The sequence below is a fragment of the Monodelphis domestica genome, chromosome 2 (assembly GCF_027887165.1).
Source record: "Monodelphis domestica isolate mMonDom1 chromosome 2, mMonDom1.pri, whole genome shotgun sequence".
Taxonomy (NCBI): domain Eukaryota; kingdom Metazoa; phylum Chordata; class Mammalia; order Didelphimorphia; family Didelphidae; genus Monodelphis; species Monodelphis domestica.
Genome location: NC_077228.1, coordinates 213,270,634 through 213,297,927, shown reverse-complemented (window position 1 = coordinate 213,297,927; position 27,294 = coordinate 213,270,634). Strand labels below are relative to the sequence as shown.

The following is a 27,294-nucleotide window of genomic DNA, read 5'->3' as shown; positions in this document are numbered from 1 at the left end:
CATACATCCCTGAGAGAAATTCCTCACCCCTTTTCCCACTAAGCCACCTCAAATCCTTTCGGTCTGATAAAGGGTCTACGTCCGGGCCAGTGGGGTCTATGGGCTTCCCCTCCACAACAAGTACTCCCAACAACCTCTAGTCTGCCCCACTCCTCCAGATCAACACCGCCCAGGCCAGCCCCCAGACTCCTCCCTTCCTTTTTTCCCTCCCACTTGGGGCGGAGAAGGGAGGGGAGAGGAGGGAAGAATGAGGCGAGAGGTGGGGAGTGGGGGTAGGGGGAGTGGGGGGAAAAACCAGCGACTGACTACAGGAAACGGTTTCTCTGCTTTGCAAGAGAGGGAGACGAGACACTAGCTCCGGAGTCACTCTGCATGGGGGCCCTGTGTGAACCGGTGAGCCGAATGGGGAGGCAGGGACCTTCCCCCTGCCGACGCCCCCACCGCACCCTTCCCTACCCCCAGAGGGTTAGTTAACACCTACTGCTGCTCCCCACTCCGCTCCCAGCCCCACTGCAGGGGATCCCTGCACTTTCCCAAGATAACCCGGGTCCCTCGCTCTCACCACACCCCCGCAGCCCAAGATCCCCGGGGGAAAAAAACCTTTAAAAAGCCCCGCTAACCTCGGGCTGGAGGATAAAGATTAGGAGGGATGGAGGCCGGGTTCAGGATCTTCTTCCTTTTTGATGACACTGGGGCTTGGCAACAAACTCACCCCTAAGCCAGTCTCGCCTAATATTATGACCATCCTGCCCTTCCCGGCTGTTTCGTTTTGTTTTCTTGGTTGCTGTTTTTAATTCACGATTATCATTGTTTAAGAGGCCAGAGGGCAATGCCAGCTTGCGGGCCGGCACACACATTTTCCTGCTTCTTGGATAAGGTCATGCCTCTACTTGGGCAGGGATTACTTTGGAAGACACACCTGTGGGAGCTGAAATGGGGTGGGGTGAGAAATGTTTTCCTGTGAACCCGATGGCCTCAGATCCCCCACGTCAATGACTCCCAAAGCATACTACTTTGCCTCTTCTTGCAAATCCAGTCCTGTGCTGTTCCCTTTAAATCTCGGGTTACTCGCGAGACCCCCCAGCCTAGAGGCAGGTAAAGTGGGAAGGAAGGCAACCGGGAAGAGTCAGAAAGCAGAGATTAACCTTGAATCTGGGAGCTGAATACTTTTTTTCTCAGTCATCCTCTCCTATAAAACTGCTTCCCTTCTCCTTGAGGAGATGGAGAAGTCCTCCACCTGCAAGGCTCAGCACTGTCCCAACGGCTCTCAATTGATCAGTCAGTCAAAAAAAGCATATAGTAGTTGACTCCTATCTGCCAGACACCATTACCTAATCTTTCCTTCTGCCCACTTTCTGGATATACTCTGTCTTTCTCCCCTTTCCTATCCACCCCATACTAAGGACATCTGCGGTCACATTTGTGAACTGGGAAGGGAAGAAGAGAAGCCAGTAACTTATTTGGATTCCCTTGGCAACAACAGAATCCACAGAATCTAGAAATCTGAGGCTGGTTTCTCTCTCCCTTGGAAGGGTCCAGAAAACGTGGGGTCCCATGCCAAGTGTGCCTGATCATTTCTGTTGCCAGCCTCTGAGGCCTGGGAAGTACCATCTCTAATCCTGGGATCTTTATGATGGGCAAGAATTAACTTGAATACTGAGCCCAGGGTTCAGACCCACTCCTTCAACATCTATCTAAATGCAGAATCTGGGTCAGAGAGGACCATGTTGAGGAGTCTTTTGTCCTCTAGACGTCTCCAGGGTGGTAGCTACCCAGGTTTGTTTTCTGGGAAGGAGGACATAGTCTTGTCAATGGGTAGGAAGAAAGAGGGATCTCCAAAGCTTTGGCTCCACAGTTCACAAACATGAACCCCAAGTGTTGCTCACTTTTGACTGAGGGTCTCTGGGTAAGGAGTGTGGACCTGATTCTGACCCTATGTTCTCTGGAAGCATGTAGGGATGTGAACTTTGTGCTGGAAATCCATAGAAGAGGAACAGGGTGTACAGGCTGGTGTTCCACTGTATTTAGATAAGAAAGTGTCAAGGAGAGAAAATCAGGAGAGGATACCTTGCTGGGAGGAAAAAATGCTTCAAAAGAGTAAGGATTCTGTTATGCTTAAGATATCCAAGCACAAATTTATCAAAGGGTGTAAAGAATCCAGAACCCTCATCCAGAGAGCTAAGACTGGAGGTATCTCCCTTGACCCTGACTGATGTGGCTCTATATGTAGAACAATAATTAATTGGCTTTTGAATCCCCATGGTAGTTTGTTGTCAGTCTTTTCTAGAAAATTTGGACCAGAAAGGTGTCATATTCACTATACCTGATTTTCCCTGATCAACACAAAGTCTGCTTCCCCGGAAGATATAGATAATGCAAATAAGGAAACTGAGTCATTCATTTTTTCCTTCCATTTAATTGAAACCTCATAAACATTTGGCCCTATTTAAGTAGGTATGCCATCAGTCTATCTCTTGGGATCGTCCCATACAGCCAGATGGACCTGTTTTCTCAGGCTTTGCTTCTTCCAATAGATAGAGTAACATATGCCAGTAAAGAGTGAGGTCAAGTTCCCAGCCTAGATGACCAGGAAATTTCTGAGCATGGATTATCATGATCAGCTGTTACAGTCAGTTTTGATATAATGGGCAATACTGTAAGTAATCCCTCACACCAGTGAGCAATTCTTGAAATATATGGGAAACTGATTTATAGAAGGGGGGCTGACTATGAAAAAGTCCTGAGCAAAGCAGTCCCTATCCCTTTATAGGAATTCTTTATTTTTTTTTTAAACCCTTACCTTCCATCTTGGAGTCAATATCGTGTATTGGTTCCAAGGCAAAAGAGCTGTAAGGTCTAGGCAATGGGAGTTAAATGACTTGCCCAGGAACACACAGCTATGAGTATTAGAGGCCAGATTTACAGAACCTCTTGTCTCCAGACCTGAATTTCTATCCACTGAACCACCTAATTTTTTTTTAAACCCTTGGAGTCAATATTGTGTATTGGCTCCAAGACAGAAGAGTGGTAAGGACTAGGCAATGGGGGTCAAGTGACTTGCCCAGGGTCACACAGCTGGGAAGTGTCTGAGGCCAGATTTGAACCTGGGACCTCCCATCTCTAGGCCTGACTCTCAATCCACTGAACCACCCAGCTACCCACCCACCCCCTTTTAGGGATTCTTAAAGAAAGTTTGGAGAGGGGCCAGCTAGGTGGCTCAGTAGATTGAAAGCCAGGCCTAGAGATGGGAAATTCTGGGTTCAAATGTGACTTCAGACACTTCCTAATTATGTGACACTGGGCAAGTCACTTAACCCCAGTTACCTGCCTCTTACCACTCTCTGTCTTGGAACCAATTCTTTGTATCAATTTTAAGAGAGAATGTAAGAGTTTAAAGAAAGAACGTTTGGAGAAGGGGTTTCTGGAAAAGGTTAGATGCAGAAGTCATTCGAGTTGAATGTGAAAGGAACTTAAGAGGTCACCTAGTCTAACTTCACTTTACAGATGAAGAAACAGAGGCAGAGAGAAGAAATGATTTTCCCAAGGTCACACAGCTTGAAAAAGATAGAACTGGGATTCAAAACCAGGTCCTTTGATACCCAATCCAGAAAGAAGGGGGTGGAAAGGGAGGGACATATTAGGAGAATAGGAAAAGGGCTTGAAGAGAGGAGAGAGGCAGGTCAGGGAAAGGGAACATGGATACTTGACAAAGACCAAAGAACTGAAGTTTGTAGCTATCTGCCCCTAGAGGAGTTTAGAGCTGAGATCTTATCCTGAATGTGCTTTGGAATCAATTTGGGAGACTCCTGAGGACTAGAGGTTTGGAGAGCCAAAGATGGGACAAAAGTGTCCTGGACCCCCATCACTCCTGACCCCAAACCCTCCATGAAACTAGAAAGGCCAGAACCTTCCAACCCCCCAAGAGCTGAGGAGAGTCTGGGTGCCCAAGGTCCTATATTCTCTACCCACCTGCCAGCCTTTGCTTCAAAATACCACCTTGTAGAGTAGTGATAGAATTCATTGTGTGTAAGATTTTTTAAACCCACCAAACACAATGAGGACATCCTATAGATTAAGAGAAGCCCAAGAGGCAAACCCAGACCAAGTAACTCCACAAAAAATACTAATAGACACCACAATGATCAAAAGGGTGACTTGAAGAAATGAAACGAGATTTAAAAAAGAAGTAAAGTTAGAATAAGAATAATAGAAAGAATAATTTGGAATTAAAAACGGAAAACTTTACCCAAGTAGTAGACTCTTTGAAGACAGTCTCCTTAAGACAGTGGGTGGGGGGGTGGGGTCGCAGGTGGGTGGCTCAGTGGATTGAGAGTCAGGCCTAGAGATGGGAGGTCCCAGGTTCAAATCTGGCCTCAGACACTTCCCAGCTGTGTGACCCTGGGCAAGTCACTTGACCCCCATTGCCTAGTCCTTACCACTCTTCTGTCTTGGAGCCAATACACAATATTGACTCCAAGGGTTTAAAAAAAAAAATTAGGTGGTTCAGTGGATAGAAATTCAGGTCTGGAGACAAGAGGTTCTGTAAATCTGGCCTCTAATACTCATAGCTGTGTGTTCCTGGGCAAGTCATTTAACTCCCATTGCCTAGACCTTACAGCTCTTTTGCCTTGGAACCAATACTTAGTATCGATTTTAATACAGAAGATAAAAGTTAAAAAAAAAAACAAGAAAAAGAAAAAGAAAACAGATTCCTTGATCATTGAAAAAACAAAAGGTGTAATCTGAATTCAGTGATATTGGGGAAGCAAGGTGGTATTCCTTCTCTGCCTTGGAATCAATACTGAGTATTTATACTAGGATAGAAGTAAGGGTTTAAAAAAATATATGAACAGAGTTTAAAAAAAAAAGTAATCAACCATATAGAAATGTTCCAAATTGCTAATAGTAAGAGAATGAAAACAATTTTGAGGTTCTCTCTCAAACCCATTAGATTGGGAAATATAACAAAAAGAGATAATGATCATAACTGAAAGGGCTGTGAGAAAACAAACTGATAGAACAATTGTGGAACTACGAATTATTCCAATCATTTTGGAAAAAAAATTGGAAGTCGCTGTTTACCCTTTAACCCAAAAATACCACTACAAACAGTTCATGCTTTATGTAAATTCATATTATATACATTTGACTTTACGTAAAGAATTCTGAAAGAAATCTACATTCCCCAAAAAAACCTGTTAACTTTACTATACAGTACTGTACTTTTTCTCCCATCTACCCCCACAAAAAAAAACCCAACAAAACTAACTTTAAAAACCCTCCAAGTGAAAACAGGACATATAGAAATGCAGGTGCTGTCACTAGATTTGGGGCTTGGTTTGAGACTTCCATCTTGGCCCAGAGAGGAGGCCTTTGCCCCACTCAGTTTGCTCCCATACTCACCTTCCAATCTCCCACCCCCAGTGAGGTCCCATCTGTTTGTCTTCCTATCATCAGTACCTGCTCTTACTTTTCTGTCCTCTGGCTCCTATGTGTCCATCTTTGCCTCTCTCCCTCCCTCCTTTCTTCCTGTCTTCCCTGTAGAAATCACTTTTAATTCCTTAAATGGTCCACCTACATAAAATGAGAATTATTTGTACTTTGATTTTACCTAAAAAGGATCAAAGAAAGAAGGAAAGGAACTCTATACACAAAAATATTTATAGCAGCACTTTTTGTCATAGCAAAGAATTAGAAGCAATGGGTGTCTGTCAATTGGCGAATAGTTGAACAAAAAGTGATATAGGAAATTCGATGGAATATTATTGTGGTGCAAGAAAGAACAAAGAACAGATTCAGAGAATCCTGGGAAGATTTGTATGAATTGATGCAGCAAGGTAAGCAAAGCCAGTAGAATAATTTATACATGCACAACACTATAAAAGAAAACCACTGTGAAAGACTTGAAAGTTCTGATTGATACAACAACCAGACACCCCTCTGGAGACTGATAATGAATTTTGCTTTCAAGCTCTTACAATTGAGATGACTGATTAGAGGTACAGAAAGATATAATTTTTAAACATGTAATATCTAGTTTTGTTTTGCTTTACTCGTTTTTGCAAAAGAGGGTTTTTTTTGGCAGGGGAAATGGAAGGAAATGATAATGAACCAAAACATTTTAATTATCACATTTTATGGCTCCCACTCTCTTATCTACAACTAATTAACGCTCAAAACTATTTTAAATCTAACACTGCCTCACTCATGTCCTATATGATATTCTTTCTATTCTTATTTATATAAGATGTTTATATTTGTTGATGTTTGTCAGTTTTATATATTAAATAATAACTGTAATAAAAGAGGTTAACAAGCAGGTCCAAAGAAAGAAGAGGAAAGAAGGGAAAGAAAAAGAGACAGAAAAGGGAAATGAGAGGAGCTGGGATCTTAAGGGTAGAGCTGGGTCTAAAGATAGGTTAGAAGTCTGAGTAAACCTGACAATAATCAGGGCAGGATCAACTGATGGCCCTTGACCTTTCAGATCTGCTGAGGAAATGAGTATTGAAGTTAATGAGTTAGTGGAGTCTGTGCTGGTCACTGATCCTTGGGACCGGGATGGCTAGGAGGGATTGGGGGGAGGGAATGGAAGGGGCCATAAACTAGAAGTTGGGAGAATTTCGTAATGAAGCACTCACACGTTCATTCAGGCAGACACACACACCCCAGATTTCACGGTGCCACACGTGGGGCCAAGGTCAGTTTGACTACCTCCAGCTAGATCTTCAGATTGAGGAGGGGGAGAAAGGGCACAGGTGGGGCCTGAATCTGTGCCAAGGTAAGAGGCCTTTGAAACATTCTGAAGGAATTTGAGTGACTTCTTGAGGGAAGTACCTTCAGATAGGACACTAAGTCCCAAGGATCAAATATCAGCTTTGAGTGGTATTAATGGCTTAAGCAGGTGCAGGGAAAGTAACCTGACCAGGAAGGGCTTGGGTATTACTGATGATGCCCCTAAATGGTGAGATGAAGAAGGCAGGAGGATTGGGCACCCTGGTAAGACCCTCTCTCCTAAAGATAGCTAGGTGATAAATTGTATAGAGTGTGGAGCCTGGAATCAGGAAGTTTCATCTTCCTGAGTTCAAATCTGGCCTCAGACACTTCCTAGATGTGGGACCCTGGCCACATCACTTCACTCTATTTGCCTCAGTTTCCTCATCTATAAAATGAACTGGAAAAAGAAATAGCAAACCATTCTAGTGCCTATGCCAAGAAAACCCCAAATTGGGGTCACAAAGAGTTGGACACAACTGAAAAAGTCTGAACAACAAAATAAATTTAACTTTAGGGAAAAAGGATATGAAAAATATGAAGAAAGATGCTTCTCTGTCTGCCCTCCTCCAAAATATCTGTAGTTTGGGGCGTCAGAGTTACTGCCTCTGATTCATTCACCTCTGGGCTGCCACAGGCAAAACAAGTTGCTTGAATTAGGAGTTATTGAATTAGGAGAAAGGAAGGAGGCAGGCTAAGTTAATTCTCAGAAGAAGGCACTAGGGTCTTGTTTGGTTTTTCTCAAGGGAAGGTTGCTTGTTTTCTAGGCTGGAAAGATTTGAGGAGGGAAAATCAGCAATCATATAATGTCAAAGTTAGAAGAGACCTTCAGGACCCAACCCTTTCATTTCATAGATAAAGAAACTGAGGTCCAAAGTGGGATAATGTTTGCTTAAGGTCACACAACTAATTAATGGCAGATCCAGGATTAGAACAAAAATATCTTGATTATCAATCCAAACTTATTAGGACACTATGCTAACTCTTTTTTAATACTGTCTACATGAGGTTTTCTTGGCAAAGATACTGGAGTGGTTTGCCAATTCCTTCTTCAGTGGATTACCTTTTGTCAGAACTCTACTATGACCTGTTTATCTTGGGTACACACAGCAGAGCTCATAGCTTCATTGAGTTATACAAACCCCTCCACCATGACAAAGTAGTGATCACTGCAGATCATGACCGCAGCCATGAAATTAAAAGATCCTTTCTCCTTGGAAAGAAAGGTAGGGCTAATCTGGCCAGTTTACTAAAAAGCAGAGACATCACCTTGCCCATTAAGGTCCATATAATCAAAGGTATGGTTTTTCCATTAGTAATATACAGCTGACAAGCTAAGTAAAAGAGGAGAGAGTAAGGAAAAGAAGAGAGAGGCTAATACAGGAGAGATTTCCTGAGAAAGAACAGAGTGAGGTGGAGAGGAGTGTCAAAGGATTGGAGGTCAAGATGTGGATAAAAATTAGGGTATGGCAAAAGAAGGCAGAGGAAGAACTGGAAAACCAATAGATTATAGTCAGCTAAGTGGATTTCAGGATTCTTGAATAGGGAAATAAGTACCCACCCACATTTTTCAGGTGATGGCAATATCAAAGATAGCATCATCTTTGTGTATGGATAAAGAGGAGAGGAGGAGTGCATGGAAAGTGAGTAGGTTGAGAAACTGAATGGGTAGGGTGTTTGAGGGAGAGTTAATATGTGTTGAAGTCTCCTAAGTATGAGGGCAAGAGTTGAGGAGGAGAGAAAAATTGTGAGCTATATGCCAAAATCCTTGCTGGAGGAAGGTGAGTAACCGGGAGATTTAAAAAAAAATTTTTTTAATTTATGGCTAAGCTGGCTCAGTGGATTGACAGCCAAGCCTAGAAAGGGGAGATCCTGGGTTCAAATGTGACCTCAGATACTGCCTAGATGTGTGACCCTGGGCAAATCATTTCAAATTATTTAACCCCCATTGCCTATCCCTTACTGCTCTTCTGCCTTAGAACAATACTTGATATTGATTCTAAGAGGGAAAGTAAGGATTGGGTTTTGTTTTGTTTTGTTTTAAGTCAAGTATGGCTGAACTACAAGAAAAGCTGAGCACTACAGAATCAACACTTTGGAGAAGTGTTTTGAGAAGACTTCTGAGAGTCCCTTGGACACGGAGATCAAATTAGTCAATACTTAAAGAAACTTATTCAGACTATTCATTGGAAGATCAAACACTAAAGCTGAGGCTGAAATAATTTGGCCACATAATAAGGCAAGACTAATTGGAAAAGACCCTGATGTTGGGAAAGATTAAAGACACAAGGAGAAGGGGACAGCAGAGGACGTGATAGATAGAAACAATGAACATGAACTTGGATAAACTTTGAGAGATAGTGGAAGACCAAGAGCCCGATCTTCTATGGTCCATGAGATCATGAAGAGTCAGACACAACTGAATGAGAACAGCAAAAATGCTAAATCTATTGAGGAAGACTTGATTGCAGAGCACAGGAAATAACTTGGTCTATGGAGAGCTGAAGATGCCCATTGGGCCAATGGGATAGATATTGTGTCTCCTTATCACTTTCAGAATCAAATTCAAAACCTAGCCCCACTTCTACTTTTCCAGTCTTCTCATACCTTATACTCAGCATGCAATGATACTGGCCTCCTGACTATTCCATGAACAAGACGTTGTAGACATTTTCTCTGACTGTCTCCTGTGCCTGGAATGTTCTTTCACCTTTCTACTTCCTGACTTCCATGGCTTCCTCTAAGTCCCAGCTAAAAAGCCACCTTTTACAGGAAATCTTTCCCCTTTCTCCATTAATTCTAGTGCCTTCCCTCTCAACTACTTCCTTTTTATCCCCCATAGAGATGGTTTCTATGGAGTTGTTTGCATGTTGTCTCCCCTATTAGATTATGAACTCCTTGAGGGCTAGTCTTTTGCCTCTCTTTGCATTTCCAGTGCTTAGCATAGTGCCTGGCACACAATAGGGGATTAATAAATGCTTACTGACTGAATAAGAAAGTATTGGTCCAACAGTAATGGATTTAAAGATCTCAGGATATTTAAAGAGCTTCAGGGTAAGTGGCATCTACTCCATCTTGTCTCATTTGTATAGTAAAATAAATGGGGGATGATAAATATAGTTTAGATAAATATAGATATAGTAAAATAAATGGGGGATAAAAAAAAACTGGATGGGGACTTAGAAGTTCTGAGATCAAATACCAACTTTGCCACTTAGAGAAGAAAGAAAGCCAAGGGGTAGGCAATGAGGGTTAAGTGACTTGCCCAGGATCACCCAACTAGGAAGTGTCTAAAGTCAGATTTGAACCCAGGTTACCCTGACTCCAAGCTTGATATTCTATCTACTGAGTCACCTAGATGCTCTTTCTTCATAATTTGTTTGTTTTTTAATTTTTCTTTTTTTTTATTCCAGTAACAAACTTAAACACAAGTTTCCCAAGGTTTCATGATTCATGTTCTCTCCCTCCCCTCTTCCCTCCTGCCCTTTGGAGTTGACAAGCAATTTCATTGGGTTTGGCTTGTATTATCACTCAGAACCTACTTCCATTTTATTCACTTTTGTAATGGAGTCACCTTAGAAGACCAAAACCCCAAATCCTATCCCCAATGTAGACATCCCTTAGTTCACCAAAGAAGGAAGAGGGAGAGAGAAAGTGACTAATGAGGGTAAAGATGGTAGGGAAGGGTCGTCCTACACCTGGTTAGTGGTAGAAAGTGGGTATTCAAAGGCTGAGAAAAGTACCCCGTAGAGGAGTGTTTTTCAAGGCAAATTAGGATGAATGTTAAGGCTATAAATGACTTGCTTCAGCAACTACCTGAAAGGGACAATATGATCAGCCTCAGCAGAAAGAGGCCTTTTAACATTTTTTCTGGGGCGCCTGTGTGAGGGAGTGTGCCATTCCCCTTGGGGCTTTCTGCTGGGGCTAGTGGGCTGGCTCTGGAGTCAGACCTACATTCACATAACGGTCCCCAGTGAGCAAAGCCCTCCTCCTCGGTTGTCTTCTCAGTTCATGATGGGGTGGGCCATGATTCCTTTTCAGCTCCAAACTTTGGAGGAAGAGATGGGTTGACGCTTCCCTCTCTGTGTCATCCATCCCCACCCAGACACTCCAATTCCCACTCCCTCCCTCCTCTCGTCCTGCCTGCCTGGTTCCAGGAAGTGGGTCAAAAGCAAACAGGGAGTCAGAGTGTGGGCTGCCTCTCCAAGGGCGGCGTCCCCCTGAGGAGCCTGGGTGGCCCCGGCACCAGCCTACAAGGAGGGACAGGTTTCTGCTGCGTGGGGTTAGGCTCTTACTGTGAATGTGGCAGGTGGCCAGAAGGAAAGGCAAGCAGCCCAGATTGCCATTGGCCTGGGAGCTGCTCACTGGGCTTCTGACCCCCTTCTTTCTCCTTCTGGACCCTAGGGGACTCCTGCAGGAGAGGAGAATGCCTCAGTTCCAAGAGCAGGCAGAGAGCAGATGGTCTTGGGTGGTGTTGCTGGCCACCTTGGTGACGCAGGGCCTGACGCTGGGCTTCCCTACTTGTATTGGTATCTTCTTCGCTGACCTCCAGCATGATTTCCAAGCCAGCAACAGCGAGACATCCTGGTTCCCCTCCATCATGATCTCAGTGCTCCATGCTGGAGGTGAGTTCCCTGAAAGGGGGAGGGCCTGGAAAGCATGACTTTGGAGGAGTGCTCATTTGAGATCTGATGACTTGCCCAAGGTCTCACTGACATCCTACAAGTCCTGGAATGAATTTTAGAGTCACAGAATGTGAGAGCAAGAGAAGGGACGTTAGAGACCATCTAGCCCAACGTACTCCTTTTGCAAATGCGTTCATGATGCTTCATTATTATCATAAGAACATTTATCTCCTTTGCTCTTCCTAGAAATCTTGGCAGATTGAATACTTGATTAAATTTTTTTTTTGTTAAACCCTTACCTTCTGTCTTAGCATCAATTCTGTGGATTGGTTCTGAGGCAGAAAAGCAGTAAGGGCTGGGCAATGGAGGGTTAAGTGACTTGCCCAGGGTCATACAGCTAGGACGTGTTTTGAGGCCAGAAGCCTGGCTCTCAATTCACTCAGCCACCCTCCTGCCAGATTGAGTACTTTAATTTCCCTTTTATAGATAAAGAAACTTCACTCAAAGGTTAAGAGAATTGTCCAAGAGTCATTCAGCCAATAAGTAGCCTGAGCTGGGAGTTGAACCTAAATCCAGGCTTATTCTCTTCCTACTGTGCATCTGCTCCCAAACTTCATGCCAAGAGTCCTGAGATCTTTTTATCCCATTCACAGAAAAAATGTTTTTAAATATCTCCAAACAAAGATACCTCCCCTTTCGGTACCACTGGTCTGGAATCAGGAAGACTCATCTTCCCGAGATTAAATCTGGCCTCAGACACTTATTAGCCATGTGACCCATCCTGGGCAAATCACTTCATCCTATTTGCCTCCGTTTTCTCATCTGTAAAAGGAGCTGGAGAAGGAAACAGCAAACCACTCCAGTATTTTTGCCAAGAAAACCCCAAATGGGGTCACAAAGAATCCAACAGGCCTGAAAATGACTAAACAACAACAACAATATTAAGGGCATATAATCTTGGGTTTTACTTATTTTTTTTTCTGAATTGCTCTTTTATTTTTTATTACAAAGGGAGAGATATTAAAAAAATGAGATGATGTAAAAACATGAAATTTCTTTTTTCTCTTTTGAAAAGTTTTATTCAATTAATTAATTTAGGATATTTTCTATGGTTATAAGATTCATGTTCTTTCCCTTCCCTCCCCCACCTCCCTCCTGTAGCCAATGTGCAATTCCACTGGAAAAAAAACCCATGAGATTTCAATAAAAATTTAGAGATGAAATAATAAAAAATCTTTTAAGTTAATCCTTAGAGTTACTTCCATCTTTCTTACATGAAAACACCAAGGATCTAAATCCAGGGCTTCACACAATATATTATCCAATGTTTAAACTGGGTTTTCCGTTGACTTTCTTTAGAGAAAACCCCCAAAATCTCTTAATTTCTATCTGAGATAGAAGCAGAAAGAGCAACAAGGGTTAGGTAGAGTTAAGTGACGTACCCAAGGTCACAGAGCTAGGAAGTGTCTGAGGTCAGATTTGAACCCAGGACCTCTGAACTGCAAGTCTGGTGCTTTCTCCCCTATACTACCTAGTTGCCTTTGGTATGATTCTTCTTAAGACTCTCCAGTTGATCACAATAGTATTGAACTTGGAAGTCACAAGACCTAGGTTCAAATCTTTAGTCTGCCACTTACTACCTGTGTTACCTTGAGTAAGTCACTTCATGCCTTTGGGTCTTGGGTCTTTGTTGAGATGAAATGATCTCTAACTTAGCTCCATATCTGAGACCTGGATCCCAGGAACCTTTGATCTTCTTGCCCTTCGGAGCAGTCCCAGAACTGTCTATGATCAGAGCTGAGGCAGCTCCTTCCAGGAGGTGGTAGAAAATTGCCCATCATGGTGGGAAGAGGACATGAGAGACTAGCGCAGAACATGTGGGATAATCAGAGCCAAGGATCACAGCTCTCCCTGTACTCTCTGGAGAGCTGGAGGAATAAAGGAGGGAAAACTGAGAGGAAGGAACAAAAGAAGCATTGACTAAGTGCCTGGTGTAAGCATTTATAAATATTATTTCATTTGATCTTCACAAAAACTCTGGGACGTAGATGTTATTCTTATCTTCATTTTACAGTTGAAGAAACTGAGGCAAATAGCAGTTAAATGATGTGCCCAGGTTCACACTATTAGTTAAGTGTCTGAGGCTGGTTTTGAACTTGGGTCTTCCTGACTCCAGGCACCACTCTGTATCCACTCTACCATCTACCTGCCTTTGTCCAGTTGTGTCTGTCTCTTGGTGACCCTATTTGCTGTTTTCTTGGCAAAGATCCTGGAGTGCTTTGCCATTTCCTTCTACAGCTCTTTTTTTTAAAACCTTACCTCCATCTCAGAATCTATACTGGGTATTGGTTCCAAGGCATAAGAGTGGTATGGGCTAGGCAATGGGGGTTAAGTGACTTGCCCAGGGTCACACAGCTGGGAAGTGTCTGAGGCCAGATTTGAACCCAGGACCTCCTAGACCTGGCTCTCAATCCACTGAGCTACCCAGCTACCCCCCACAGCTCATTTTTTAACAGTTGAGGTACTGAAACAAACAGGATTAAAGTGACTTGCCCAAGGTCATACAGCTAGTAAATATCTGAGGCCAGATTTAAATGCAGGAAGATGAGTCTTCCAGACTCCAGGCTGAGCACTCCATCCACTGTAGAACCCAGCCACCCCAACTCTGCTCAAATACTTACTGGCTTCATGGCCTTGGTTGGATGAGGTCACTTCAACTTAGAGGAGCAGCTATACTTTTTTTTTTTTCATTAAAAAAAGTTTAGTTTCAGTTTCAAATTCTCTCTCTCCCACAAACCCCTCTACTAGTCATTGAGAAGGCAAGAAATATAATACTTATTCATAGGAAATCATCCAAAATATATTTCTGCATTAGTCACACCAACAACCCTATTTTGGGCTCTCGTCTAAGGGGTTCTCACCAGTGGGGGAATCAGGCCCGGGAGGAGATGAAAACATACCCAGAATATAAACAAATATGAATCAGGAGTGACACGGGCAATTTTATTCCCATGCAGAAAGAGCAATGCCAAGCATAAAGAATCATAGAATGATTACAGTCCCATAAAGTCCATTTGCAACCGAGCTACTCATTAACTATTTCACATTTTATCTCTCTTGTGTACAGCCTCCTCAGGGCCAAGGGAACTCTTTTTATTTCCTAAAATCTTTCTTTCTCCATGGGACACTCTTTCCCTCTTGGCTGACTGATACCTCTGCTGCTATTTCTGCCCCAACTGCTCTGGAAACTGATCCCCTGATGTTCCAGCGCCCAGGAAAGCTCACAAGGCAGAGAAGATACAAAGAAGGGGCCGCCCCATCCCAGATCGAAGAGGCTATTCGCTTAGAGCGCTTCCTCCTTCTGGGCGAAAGGCATTCCTCCCCCATCCCCCCAAGACTCTGGACTGAGAACCATCCTTATATTTGGCAGCCAGAAGGAGCAGGCACACTTAGGGATGGGGATTGCCTCTTTGGTATATCTCTTCATGGGCTCCCAGCTCACCAGCCAATTAAGTGCCATCATAGTTGACAAGCTGACAAATATCAGGGGATATCTGTGCCTGCTCTTTAAAAAAAATTTTTTTTAACCCTTACCTTCTGCTTTAGAATCAATACTGTGTTTGGTTCCAAGGCAGAAGAATGGTAAGAGCTAGGCAATGGGGTCATATAGCTAGGAAGTGTCTGAGGCCAGATTTGAACCCAAGATTTCACATCTCTATATCTGGCTCTCAATTCACTGAGCCACCCATCTGCCCTCTGTGCCTGCTATTAAATGAGAGAAGGGTGAGAAAGAGCCCCACCATCACACATTCCCACTTTACCTGCTATACAAAGTGCTTTGCAAATGATAAAACACTCTATAAAATATCAATTATATTTGGTTTTATCTACCTTACAGAACTCTTCTCAGGTTCAAATAAAATAATATGTAAGGCATTTAATGATGATTTAATATACTCCCAAGTGAAAAAATTGCTTCTACCAATGTCAATCAAAACCATCTCTGCAAATGATAGCCTTCGAGTTGCCTAGACCACTGAGAGGTTAAATGACTGACCTGTACATGCCAGAGGTGAGACTAGAACACACATCTTCCTGGATTTGAGGCCAACTCACTGTTTTTGTTTTGTTTTGTTTTTTATTTTAAAACTCTTACCTTCTTTCTAAGTATGGATTCCAAGACAGAAGAAAATTAAGAGCCAGGCAATTGGAGTTAAGTGACTTGCCCAGGGTCAAGTTTCTGAGGTCAGATTTGAACCCAGGACCTCCCAACTCCAAGCCTGGCTCTGGACCCACTGTGTTCTCTAGCTAACCCTTAGGAAACTCACTGTTCACTATGATAGATTGCCTCTCTTATAGGATATTTATGTAAATTATTACAAATATAAACTGTTTCTCACCCTTGGACCCAGATTCAACCTTTCCAGAAGCTGAGCTTTCCCCTGGTGGTCCTAAGAGGTTACCTTGGGAGTGCTTCCTGGCAAGGCTACTAACCTCCTCCTAGAATGGGTTGCCTCATTCCTGTCTCTAAGCAATTCCAGGAGCTCTTTCAGGGAAGAGAGCAGGGCAAGAAGCCAGGATCTTCAGAGTGCCTGAAAAGGATGGAAATCCTCTTCCAATCCATCAGACTCCCTCCCCTATCTGCACATTCAGCATAAGCCTAGATAGGAAGAACAAGGAAGATAACTGAGGCTGGTTCAAGTTTCCTCTTCCCTCCCTTTCCCCCCTCTCTCATGGCCAGGAGCATACTCTGCTGGTCCCCCCAGCTGTCTTCCAATCACCGGGGAATGGTTTTTCCTTGCTTTCTCATGAGATTTATTGTGGCAAGGTAGATTACCAAAGCTGGCACAGAGAAGGGAACAGAGACTGCCTGTCCTTGGCCCAACCTCCAGCCACTAGGGTAAAGACCCTGGTCCTGGGAGTCTCCTGGCAAGAGAAGAAGGGATGGATTTCTGGCCCCTCATACAAAGGAATGGCAGGGTCAGCAAAACCTTCGTTCAAGCCCTGCTTCTTTTTTTTTTTTTAAACCCTTAACTTCTGTCTTAGAAGCCATACTAGGTATTGATTCTAAGGCAGAAGAACAATAAGGACTAGGCAAAATTGGGATTAAGTGACTTGCCCAGGGTCACACAGCTAGGAAGTATCTGAGGCCAGATTTGAACCTCTGTTCTCCAAATAGGATGCTCAGTCTACTGTGCTACTTAGCTGCCCCTCAAGCCCTACACCTAGCATATACTAACTTCATATTAAGAGAGTCTAACATACATATAGATGTTTCCTTAAATACCTTAAGTATATACATCATGCAGCATAATCTATAGAATACTGAACTTGGAGTCAGGAAGACAGGGATCGAAATCATACTTTGGACACTTAGTTGTGGGACCCTGGACAAGTCACTTAGCCTCTGTCTACCTTAGTTTCCTGTAAATTGAGGTTATAACACCTTCTCCCTTACAGGGTTGTTGTGAGAATCAACTGAGATAGTATTAGCACAATGCTAGGTTATTCTAGGGGGCAGGTAGGTGGTTCAAAGGATAGAAACCCAGGTCTGGAGATAATCCTGGGTTCAAAAGTGGCCTCAGATACTTCCTACCTATGTGACCTTGGGCAAGTCACTTAACCCTGTTTGCCTAATCCTTGCCCTTCTGCCTTAAAAAAAAAAATTAAGTAAATGTTTATTCCCTTCCTCACATCCTAATCAGATAGATATGTTACTTAGAGAGCCAGTGTTTCATTTTTGTCTTTTTATTTCTAGTGCTTATTATGCCCAGAACATAATAGGCACTTGAGAAATATTCGTAGAATGTTGAAGGAATGAGTGGAGAACAAAGCAACTCAAATTTACTTATTTCTCTGCCCCAGAAATACATATTCAACTCTCTGAATACATACTGGTCTTGGTATATCTCCAACACAGGGTTATTAGTCACCCACCCTATACTTCCATCCATATGTATACTCCAACTTATACACATTCTTTTTGGTACCCCTAAATAAGAGCTCACATTTATGTAATGCTTTAAATTTCTACTGAATCTTTAGGTTTTTAACTTATTTTTACAGAATACTTTTAAGTTTTTACTTTTTATGGTTTTATTTATTCTTTCATTTTTATAACCTACATTTCTCAATCTTCCTCCTCCTGGAAAAGAGACCTTTTTATAATAAAGAATAAAAAAGAAAAAAAAATTTTGGTTCAGCTAAATTAATCAGCACATGAACCAAATTGGAAATTATGGGCAGTGTTCCATATCCATAATTCCCTATCTCAAGGAAAGAGGTAAATTCTTATAGATATTCTTTGCAGTGAAGCTTGGTCATATATGTTCACAGCATTCAATTTTAATCTCATTATTATTTTTTTCCATTTACCTTGTTGTAGTCATTGTTTTCCTGGTTCTTGTACCCTGTATCAGTTCATCTTATAAGTCTTCCAGGTGTTTCTCTATATTCATCATAAATCCGTGACATCCATGCCCCTCAACTTTTTTGGCCTCATTGCCATCTCCTTTGTTTCTAGTTCTTTGCTACTATAAAAAGGGCTGCTATTGGCATTTTAGCATATATAAGACTTTTCACTTTATCATCAGCCTCCTTGAAGGTACATGTTTAGTGCTGAGATCTCTGGGTCTAAGGGTGTTAGCATTTCAGTAATTTAGCATAATCACAAATTGCTTTCTAGAATGTTTGGACAAATTCATAGTGCTACCAAGACTGTCAGGCAGCTCTTTACTTTTTACAGAGTTTTCCATTCATTATATAATTTAATTCTTACGATGAACAATCTTGTGAAGTATTGTTCTGCCCATTTAACAGAAGAGGAAACTGAGGTAGCTCAGGGAGTTTTTACACTGACTTCCCCAAGGACATATAGCTAGTAAATTACACACCCAAGCCTCAGATTTTTTATTCTAACTCTTGGACTCTCTCTATGTACACATTGACACCCCTCTTCTCTCCTATAATCACATGAGATTATATACAAATTTGCCCATATCATCATCATATTACACACGCCCATACCTTCTTACTTATATACATTCCCCCATAATCTCTTGCTTTCACATATATATTCCCACTCACCTCTAATTTTTACTCTCATTCCTATACTTTCCTTCTCACTTTGCCAGGTCACTTGGAAAGGTGACATTTGAGAAACCCCTGAGTCATACTGAGTGCAGGAACTGGGACGAAAGTTAATCAGAGGTCTGGGAGTGGGGTGAGGTTGGAAGTGCTGTCCTGGTCAGATGCCCAGGTGCAGACAACTTGGAATAGTTCATTTCCAGACATCTATGTCTTGGGTTGTGGCATACCCCCTCTGGGTAGGAAAAAAATGAATACAGGAATAGGTTGGAAGATTTCCCCTCCAGCATACCTTATTTCATTTAACCAATCCTTGTTTCAGAGTTCCATTTCTAAGGGCTACCTACATATACCTTTTTAATCATTAACTCCAAGCAACCTAATCAGCCACTTAGGATGCAAGACCTGGGGAGCCTGAGATAACCTTCCAGGGCAGAACTAGAAGCAGCTGCAGAGAGACAGCTTTAAGCTTTGTGTAAGGAAAAACTTCCTAACACATAGAGTTGTATAACAACAAAAAGAGTAACAACAATAAAAGTCAGCATTCCTTTAGCACTATTAAGGTTTGCAAAAAGCTTTACTCATTTTATCCTCACAACAATCCTGTGAAGTAGTGGGCATCCTCCTTATACAGATGAGGAAACTGAGGCAGACAGGGTCACAAAAGTAGGAAGTATCTGAAGCTGACCTTGAGCTCCTCTTCCTATCCCATTTTCTGCACTCTATCCCCTGTACCATTTAGCTGCTTCATGGTCAGCATCCAAAGAGGCATTGTATGACTTCAGTGTATGACTGTATGATTTTCAGGAATGTTCAGGAAAAACATTAGATTCTTGAGATTCTTTTCACCTTGGAGTTGGTATAATCCTAAGGGATGGGACAGGATGGAGGAGCTCCCTTTGATCCAAATATGTCCTTTCAGAAATGTTGCAGAAAAGATTTCTGTTCAGAAAAAACATTAGACTCTGAGATTCCTTTCTCCTTGGAGCTTGTATGGTTCTATGAAATGGAATGGGATGGAGGAGCTCCCTTTGATCCAAATATGTCCTAGTCTGCTATTCTCCAGGACTACAGGCTCTCCCTCCAGCCCCATCCCTAACCTGTCCCACTCTCTTTCTTTCTGGTCTCATCCCACCCAGGGCCCATTTGCAGTATACTGGTGGAGTACTTTGGCTGCCGTGTGACAGTGATGCTAGGGGGAGTCCTGGCCAGCTTAGGCATGGTGGCCAGCTCCTTCTCCTACTCCCTTAGCCAGCTCTACATCACAGCCGGATTCATCACAGGTGATAGCCATTAGCTGCCCTCCTTCTTTCTTTCCCCTAACTTTCTAAGGCTGGGATTTGGTGGGATGGGGGCTTAGAGGAGCAACAGCAGGAGGAGATGGAAGGGAAAACAAGATCTGAAAAGCATGGTTGGGGTGAAAAATAGATGGGCAGGCTGTTTGAAGGCAAGGGTGATATGCTATTCTGGCTTGCTCCAGAAGTGATCCCTGGCTTATTCCCCAGTGGCAGTCTCCGTCATGGGCTAGACCAAGCCACGTCTAACTGGACTAGATAAGTGGGTGGAGAAAGGGGCAAAACTGCTACCTTAAGGAACTGTTGGGTGTGGGGAATGGACCTCAACTCTCATCAAAGTTTTAAGAGGTTTCGACTAGATGGATCACTGAGATGGCATCTCTTCCTTCCCCCTTGCTTCCACTGCAGGCCTGGGCATGTCTTTCAGCTTTCAGGGAGGCATCACAGCATTGGGACACTACTTCTCCTACCACCGGACACAGGCCAATGCACTGGCCTCGGCTGGTGTCTCCATTGGCACCACACTCTGGCCCCTGCTTTCACGATACCTCCTGGAGGTCTTTGGATGGAGAGGCACCTTCTTGATATTTGGTGGGGTCTTCCTTCATTGCTGCATCTGTGGGGCCGTCATGAGGCCTGTGTCTCTTAAGACTGAGTCAATCTATCCTCCACCCAACAAAGTCCCTGCACAGGGTTGCCTATTGACTTGTGCTCAGGCTTTACGACGACGTCTGGCCTTTGATGTCTTCCTCCAGAACCAGGGCTACCGCTTCTACACCCTGGGAATAGTATGGATGCTGATGGGCTTCACAGTGCCCCACATCTTCCTGGTGCCATTTGCTCTGAGCCACAATGTGGAAGAAGACAAGGCTGCTTGGCTCATCTCCATTATTGGCTTCAGCAACATATTCCTGAGGCCCATGACTGGGGTGGTAGCTGGCTGGTCAATATTTGCTGGTCACCGTGTGTACTTTTTCATCCTGGCCATCTTACTCAATGGACTGAGCAACCTCATTTGTGTCATCTCAGCTGACTTCTCTGTGCTGGTTTTCTATTGCTTGGTGTATAGCATCTCCATGAGTGGCATTGGGGCTCTGATGTTCCAGGTGCTCATGGATATAGTGCCCATGGACAGATTCTCCAGTGCCCTGGGCCTCTTCACCATCCTTGAGAGTATCCCAGTCCTTATATCTCCTCCACTGGCTGGTGAGGATAGGGAGGTTACCAGTTGGGGAAGGAGGCTGGGGCTAATATTTGAGAAAAGAAGCATCCCTGTGAGGAGAGAAGAGGGCATAGATAAGTGTGGTGTTATGGAAATAAAATTGAATTTGATTCTGTTACTTATCTCTCTAATCCCACACAAATCACTTAATCTCTCTTATTATTATTGTTCAGTTGTGTCCAACTGTTCATGATCCCATGTGGAGTTTTCTTGGCAAAGACACTAGAGTGCTTTGCCGTTCCCTTCTCCGGCTCATTTTACAGATGAAAAAACTAAGTCAGACAGGGTTAAGTGACTTGTCCAGGATTACATAGCTAGTAAGTATCTGAGGTCTCATTTGGATTCAGGTCTTCCTGACTCCAAGTCTGGCGCGCTAGCCACTGTGCGATCTGGCTGCCCCTTAATCTCTCTAGGCCTCACTTTTCCTCATCTGTCAAAATGAAATAGCTGGACTAGATGGTAACTAAGGCCTCTTTCAATTCTAAATCCTATGAGCCTATGAGTATAGTCCCCAGGGAAGGGAAATTGTCACACACCACCCAGTCTGACTTACGTAAATGATACAGTAGGAAACCTGACATTTGGATCCCAAAGCCCTGGATCCAAGCCTTGGCTGGATGATTTTATTAGCTATATGACCTAGGGCAAACTCTGTTTCCTCCACTATAAAATGGTGATAATGTTACTTGTCTTGGAAACCTCCCAAGGTTTGTGGTAAGGATCACACTTTGTAAACAGGAAAGTGTTATGACAGTTATGTGATTTTTCATCATGACTTAGGAGTCTATTGGAGAAGAGGAACCTCAGAAATAGCTCCTGAGGTCCCTGCATCCCTTGCCTCACTCAACCTGGCTTTCCTCTCCCCACTGCAGGTCTACTTTTGGACACTACTGGCAAATACAGCTACCTTTTCTACATGTCCAGTTTCTTCCTCATCTCAGCTGCATTGTTTTTGGGTCTCAGTTTCTTCACCCTGAAGAAGAAGGAGAAGATGATGGACAGAGCCAAGGAGATAATTGCTCTGGAAAATGACCTCAGCCTGAGAAGCATAGAGGACCTCCCTGTGCCTCAGCCACCCCAAGCTGTCACATATGTGACATATGTGACAAGTGTCTGAGCCAAGGAGATCTAGGGTCCATTGGCCACAAGTTCTCCCTGACACTAGGGCCTCCTGTGTGCTACTTCACTTGCTTTACTCTTATGTCTCTCTGGTCTCTCTCCACTCAAGGTCCAGTGAAGCACTAGCCTCTTGTGAACTCTTAACCTATCATCAGAATGGTCCACAAACCCCTGACCCTATGCGCCTTGAAGGGATCAGAAAGAGGAACTTGCTGTGTCTTTTCCCAGTCCCCTGCCTCTCTCATCCCTGGGGAAGGAGCAGCAAGGTCCATCTGAGAGAGGACTAGCAGAGGCTAAGGGCAGCCCTGGGCAGAGGGAACCAGACTTGTTCTAGCAGCAGAGACCAAGAAAAACAGTATGTTTGAATTACACACAAGGACATTGTTTCCTGGAGCAGCTGGCTATAAAACTCTTTGAACTAATGAAGTGAATTAATGAAGCACAGAAAATAGGTGTGGGGTAAGTTTTATTCCCCTTACCCCTCCCCTTTTTTTTTCCTTTTTCTCCACTTGGCAGAAGCAGCCTGGGAGGAATTTTGTTGTTGATTTGACTGGATTAAGTTTCCAGAAAGAAGCTTTCTCAGGGACCTTTAAGAATTAATTTTCTTTGCATGACCTGAACTTATGGTCTGTCCTGCTGTATGCAGGCATGGATGGAGTGCCATGGCCCTGATTCTGCCCAGCAGGGGCGAGTTAATGCCCTCATTGACACCCCCTCTCTCATCATCATATCAGCACCCACTTTTAACTGTGGAGTGAATACAGGACCTGCTCTGGACCTCCCTGCTTCCCTGTGCTAAAATCTCACCTATCCCCTGTGCTACAAGGCAAGGATGCCTCAGGCCCTTGTGTTGAACTATTTAACCTTGTTAGGGCATAGGGGAATTCACATTCACAGGATATTTGTCAAGTGCCCACTGTGTGCCTGGTGTTGTCCTAGCCATCATGGGGAGTGTAAAAGAAAGAACAAGGAAATCTCCAGGAGCTTGTGGTCTAACAACAGAGCAGGCTAGGAGTCTGGTGCTCACCAGCAAGCACATACATTTGCTGCTAAATATGAGGCCTTAAGGTTTTGTTTTGTTTTTTTGTGGCCCCTTCCCCTGTAAGGGTAGGGGGCAGTTAGGTGGCTCATTGGATAAAGTGCTGGGACTGAAATCAGGAAGGCCTGAGTTCACATCTGGCCTCAGCTACTTACTTAGTCATTTAATCTGTGCTTGCCTTAATCCACTGAAGAAGGAAATGCTAAAGCACTTCAGAATCTTTGCCAAGAAAACCCCAGTCAGTATGGTCCACAGGGTCATGAAAAGTCAGACATGACTGAAAGGTGGGCAGCCCAAAAGCCTCATGAAAAAACAAATCCCTAAAATCATAGTTTACTTGCACAAAGGTCTCTTTCTGTGACCCCCAAACCCTAGGTCATTGATCTCACCCTTCCCCAATTCTACTCCACACACTACCCACTCCCTTCCCCATAAGGGGTGATGATTCCAGAGCAAAATAAGGACCAAGGACAGAGAATCACCTTGCAAGGGGTGGAGGTGGGGTGCTCTGGAAGGTGGGAGAAGGTGATTAAGGAGGGAGGGAGGTGGTTTAGTTTTGGACCCACTCCCTCAAAAGACCCAAGAAATACCCTGATTCTCCTTCTGGGGAGTTCATAGCAGGGGTCCAGGACCACTCCAGCAGAAAACACATTTAATCTGGATCTTCTCTATCTTTCCTCCCCCCACAAAGACTTGGAGGACCTAGAACAGAATGGTGGGAGACTCTTGTTCTTCAGTGTGCTCTTTGCTCTGTAAGATAACAGAAGGGATGGCAGGTACCCACCCATCCACTCACTTCACATTCTGGGTGATTAGATCAAGCTGGTACGTTAACTCCCCCAAGAGGCCAACCCCAGTAGCTGCAACCCCAGCAAGAGAAGCATGTCAGCTGGCAGGATAGTAAGGACACCCTCTTAATTTGGGGAAGTGAGGACAAAGGCAAAGGTTTTGCACCATGTGTGAGTTGTAGAACAGATTTTGGAACTCTCATTGATCAGGATGTAAGACTTGGTTAGAATTCTCTTCCTAAACTTACTTATACCAAGAGGGTGAGTCAGTCAACCTTGTCTGTAAAATGGGATAATCTAGAATCTGTCCTTCCCTACCCCTAATAATAGTAGCAGAAAGCTGAATAAGATAAAAGATCATCATACAGTGGGGAAAGGCCTGGACAGGAAATCAATCCCTGGGTTCTTTCTGGTTCTGTTACTGTGTGACCTTAGGCAAGTAATGTCCCCTCTCTTGACTTCCGTTGCTATTCCCTCTACAATGAAAAAATTGGAGTTGGTCATTTTCCTAGTTCTAAAGTTCATTGGAAAAAAGAAAATTCTATATTCTCATGGATTTGTACCTAGCTTCCACATTCCTACTAAGCATTTGTCTTCTCTGTCTAGATGTGTACATGTGGAGAAAGTTATAAACCATTTAACTTTGGTTACTTCTGCCCTACTGTAGGGTCCGTGGTGGGTGGGCTCAAAAAGTACCCAAATAGGAGACAGCCTATGAAGAATGTTCTGTGAAGAACATGCTGACTAATAGGCAGTAAGGTACATAGCAGGCAAGCAATGATGGAGGCACTTGTCATTACCAGCCCTCTCCACTCAACCTCCCTTGCTTATATGATGCTATATAGAGTCTGCTGAAGCAAGTAGGATTATCCTGAAAGATTATCCTTCAAAGCATACTTTCTTCTTTTACTGGACTATAAATTCCTCAACATCAGAGACTATTTCGTTCATTCCATATTTACTAGCAAATGAAAACTTGGTTGTTTACAAAACACTTTCTTCACAACAACCTGGAGAGGTAAATGGTGCAAAGATAACTCTCCCCCTGAACTCTAAAAAAAGGAAAAGTGATTCCTTGAGATTTTGAACCTAGGCCTTCTGTCTCAAGTCCAGTATTTGCTGATACTATTCTTTCACATACAGCCCTGCTCATAGGAGGAACATTTGTTGAATGAGTCAATCATCAAAACATTCATTAAACACCTACTCTGTGCCAAGCCCTAGGCTAAGGGTTAGGGATACAAAGACAAAGTATGAAAGTCTCTACTTTCAAGGAGCTTACATTCCCTATCTGGGGACACATGTATGTATATAAGTTGATAAAAAGTATTTTTTTAGAACAGATCTGTGATTTCATTTTTATAGAGAATTCCTGATGAGAAAACTTCCTCTGCACATGCAAAGCAAGACTTATTCTGCAATTCAGGGTGTTAGTGAGCTATCTGGGGATACTAAGAGGTTGTGACTTGCTGAGGGTCAGATAGTATGTATGTAGAAGAGATGGGACCTGAACCCAGGGTTCTTAAGGTTCTGATTCCTAAGACCAGCTCGCCAAATTCTTCTGATCACATACTACATGTAAAAAATTTGAACACATACTTCTAATATATATATACACATATATATTTACTTATTTATAATTATATACATGTACTACTGAACTAATTGTGTGCATTTTATGACATACACAAAAAAGACATTTTAAAACGAGTAAATAAAATATTTTTAATATTTCATTACTAATGGTCCAAAAACCCTTTTTGTTCTTGCTAAAAATATTAATCATATCTTAAAGGAATGTCAGTCCACCAGCATTTTTTTAAACCTTTACCTTCTGTCTTAGGATCAATAAAAATATCTGTTCCAAGGCAGAAGAGTGGTAAGAGCTAGGCAATTGAGGTTAAGTGACTTACCCAAAGTCACGTAGCTAGGAAGTATCTGAGCTAAGATTTGAATCCAGGACCTCCGGTCTATCCAAATGAACCATCTAGCTGCCCCTCAAAAAGCATTTTTTTAAAGTACTCACTATGTGGCAGACACTGTACTGGGGATACCAAGAATGACACACTGTGACTACATATGCTTCATGATTAATTTACTTCTTGGTTTAACATTTTGTGACACAGCAATTCAAAAGTATCATTATGAGTATAGTTTTTTAGGTACTTGTTCTAAACAGCTATAATAGTTGAAAAAGATACTTCATGAGGATATATGGCCTCAAATGCCAGAAGCACATTGTTGACTACCTTTACTAAATCATGATCCTTATTTTTCAGTCCCACCAATTATATACAAAAGTTTTAAAAATTATATTAAGCTGGAAAATTTCTATTTTTCCTGATATCAATTAATCTTGAAAACAAATTGCATTTTTTCTGTGTTTAACAAATGGATTCAAATCCCATTGCAACTCTTAATTGGGAAATTTTTTAAATAGTTCATAAAATTGTTTCCAATTTTTTTAAAAAATGCACAGATATAAGCATAGTATCTGAATTGTCAGGGAGATGGTAGACATTTTATCCGAAGCCTAGAGTCCACCAGTTCATGATGGGAGTATGCAAGGGCATTTCTGAAGGAGGAGCTAGAGTAAACTTGAGATCTTGGACTTTATCTTGAAACCAGGCAGGTAGATCAGGGCTGAGACACATGCACAACAACAAAAAGGCAAAGGGATTTGGGGACAAGGTCTTACCTTGACTGCCCTAGATGGTAGAACCACCTGCCGAAGGGATCTATATGTGAGGATGGTGCCGAAGGGGGCTACAAGCAATTTTGCTGAGCATTGCTGTTGCAAATTTCGGTTATAATAGCCCGAAAAGGGCTTAAGTGGGACCTACCCATGGGAGACCAGAAGGAGGGGAAATGGAAGGGGGGGGGGGGGTAGGCTTCATTAATCTTCCAAATTTCTTGAGTTACCACACTCCCTTGGAGTTAGACTTTCTCTTGGTATCAGATCACATCCTTCAGAGGCTCAGCCTCAACTTTTGAAAACATTTCCTTAGGCTGCTTAGCCATCTCTAGAAGCTACCCCCTCATACAAAATGAATGGAAGAGAATTTAGCTGTGGGGGGTGGGGAAGAAGAGGGAAAGGCATTCAAAGCCAAGAGTTCATGTAAAAAATGGTGCTGAAAGTGAGATCTTAAGGAAACTAGGACTGGAAGAGGCAAAAAATGAAGGGAGGGACAGACAAGGCAGGGGGCTGCTTGTGCAATGCACCAAGAAGGATGATAGATTTGTGTGTTCAGAAAGGCAAGGATGCTGAGCTGACAGTGCTTAACAAATCATAATAAGTAGCATATATATATATGTAAATACATAGTATATATATATACATATATATAAC

The 27,294-nt window shown here is 42.9% G+C and overlaps 2 protein-coding genes across 6 annotated transcripts in view; both read left to right on the top strand.

The window, feature by feature from the left end:
- Nucleotides 1-211: 211 nt before the first annotated feature.
- Nucleotides 212-25,681, top strand: SLC16A5 (solute carrier family 16 member 5). 5 transcript variants are annotated; one of them, XM_056817174.1, is made up of 7 exons: nt 1,465-1,776; nt 2,535-2,656; nt 5,685-5,837; nt 11,176-11,396; nt 19,622-19,765; nt 20,186-20,983; nt 21,872-25,681. In XM_056817174.1, the coding sequence occupies exons 4-7, from the start codon at nt 11,198-11,200 to the stop codon at nt 22,114-22,116; spliced, it is 1,386 nt and encodes a 461-aa protein (XP_056673152.1). In that variant the 5' UTR covers nt 1,465-1,776; nt 2,535-2,656; nt 5,685-5,837; nt 11,176-11,197; the 3' UTR covers nt 22,117-25,681. The 5 variants fall into 5 exon arrangements, with proteins under 5 accessions (XP_007482729.2, XP_056673152.1, XP_056673151.1 ...); XM_056817173.1 differs by lacking the exon at nt 2,535-2,656; XM_056817172.1 differs by lacking the exon at nt 1,465-1,776 and having other exon boundaries at nt 1,784-2,656.
- Nucleotides 22,439-27,294, top strand: part of ARMC7 (armadillo repeat containing 7) — a 40,840-nt gene continuing 35,984 nt past the window's right edge. The window contains exon 1 of the mRNA XM_056817177.1: nt 22,439-22,577. The gene's annotated coding sequence lies outside the window, so the exon portion shown is untranslated. The remainder of the gene's footprint in view (nt 22,578-27,294) is intronic.